General features: G+C 53.0%; 1 protein-coding gene across 1 annotated transcript; it reads left to right on the top strand.

The window, feature by feature from the left end:
- Positions 1-20: 20 nt before the first annotated feature.
- On the top strand, positions 21-540 carry CSUI_011166 (uncharacterized protein). Its single transcript, XM_068071267.1, has one exon. The coding sequence runs from the start codon at positions 292-294 to the stop codon at positions 403-405; it is 114 nt and encodes a 37-aa protein (XP_067916758.1). The 5' UTR covers positions 21-291; the 3' UTR covers positions 406-540.

Below are 540 nucleotides of genomic sequence, written 5' to 3'. Positions count from 1 at the left end.
GCGGGAGGTGTCTCTACACTGGCCCCAAAATCACCGTGGAAAGACGCAGTGCGGCCGCATAAAGCGGGAGGATCCCCCTTCAGGACGTTGAATGGTTTGACTCGACTCTTACGAATCTAGCAGCGGCCTCGCGGTTTACAGACCACACCATGGCGAGGGGAAAGCTACACAATTAGCAACATTTTCGGAATCTGAAGGAGGACGAAGAAGCCGCCCTGGGAACCCACGCCCCAAAGTGGCAGACGGACTTCTGGGGAAGATCGCAGTGGCTGTGGCACTTTCTTTTATTCTATGAATATCTATTCCTTTCATCTTCTGTTTACGAGGGTCCGTTCTTCACAAAGAGCCTCCTCACGGCAGTTCTTTGGAACACCCACCCCGCAGACTTTTGGTAGATATTGGTGAAGAAGCACCGTTTTCGGGAGACCCCGGTGAGGAAGGCGGAGAACCCCAAAATATGTTACTTTTCCGCATGTAGACGTTGGTTTGGATGAGGCCCCCTAGACTCAGAAGCTTGTCCGCCGTATTCTTCCTCGGCTC

Source organism: Cystoisospora suis, assembly GCF_002600585.1.
Source record: "Cystoisospora suis strain Wien I chromosome Unknown contig_9965, whole genome shotgun sequence".
Classification (NCBI taxonomy): domain Eukaryota; phylum Apicomplexa; class Conoidasida; order Eucoccidiorida; family Sarcocystidae; genus Cystoisospora; species Cystoisospora suis.
The sequence above is the reverse complement of the archived record's forward strand: the minus strand, read 5'-3'. Positions and strand labels throughout refer to the sequence as shown.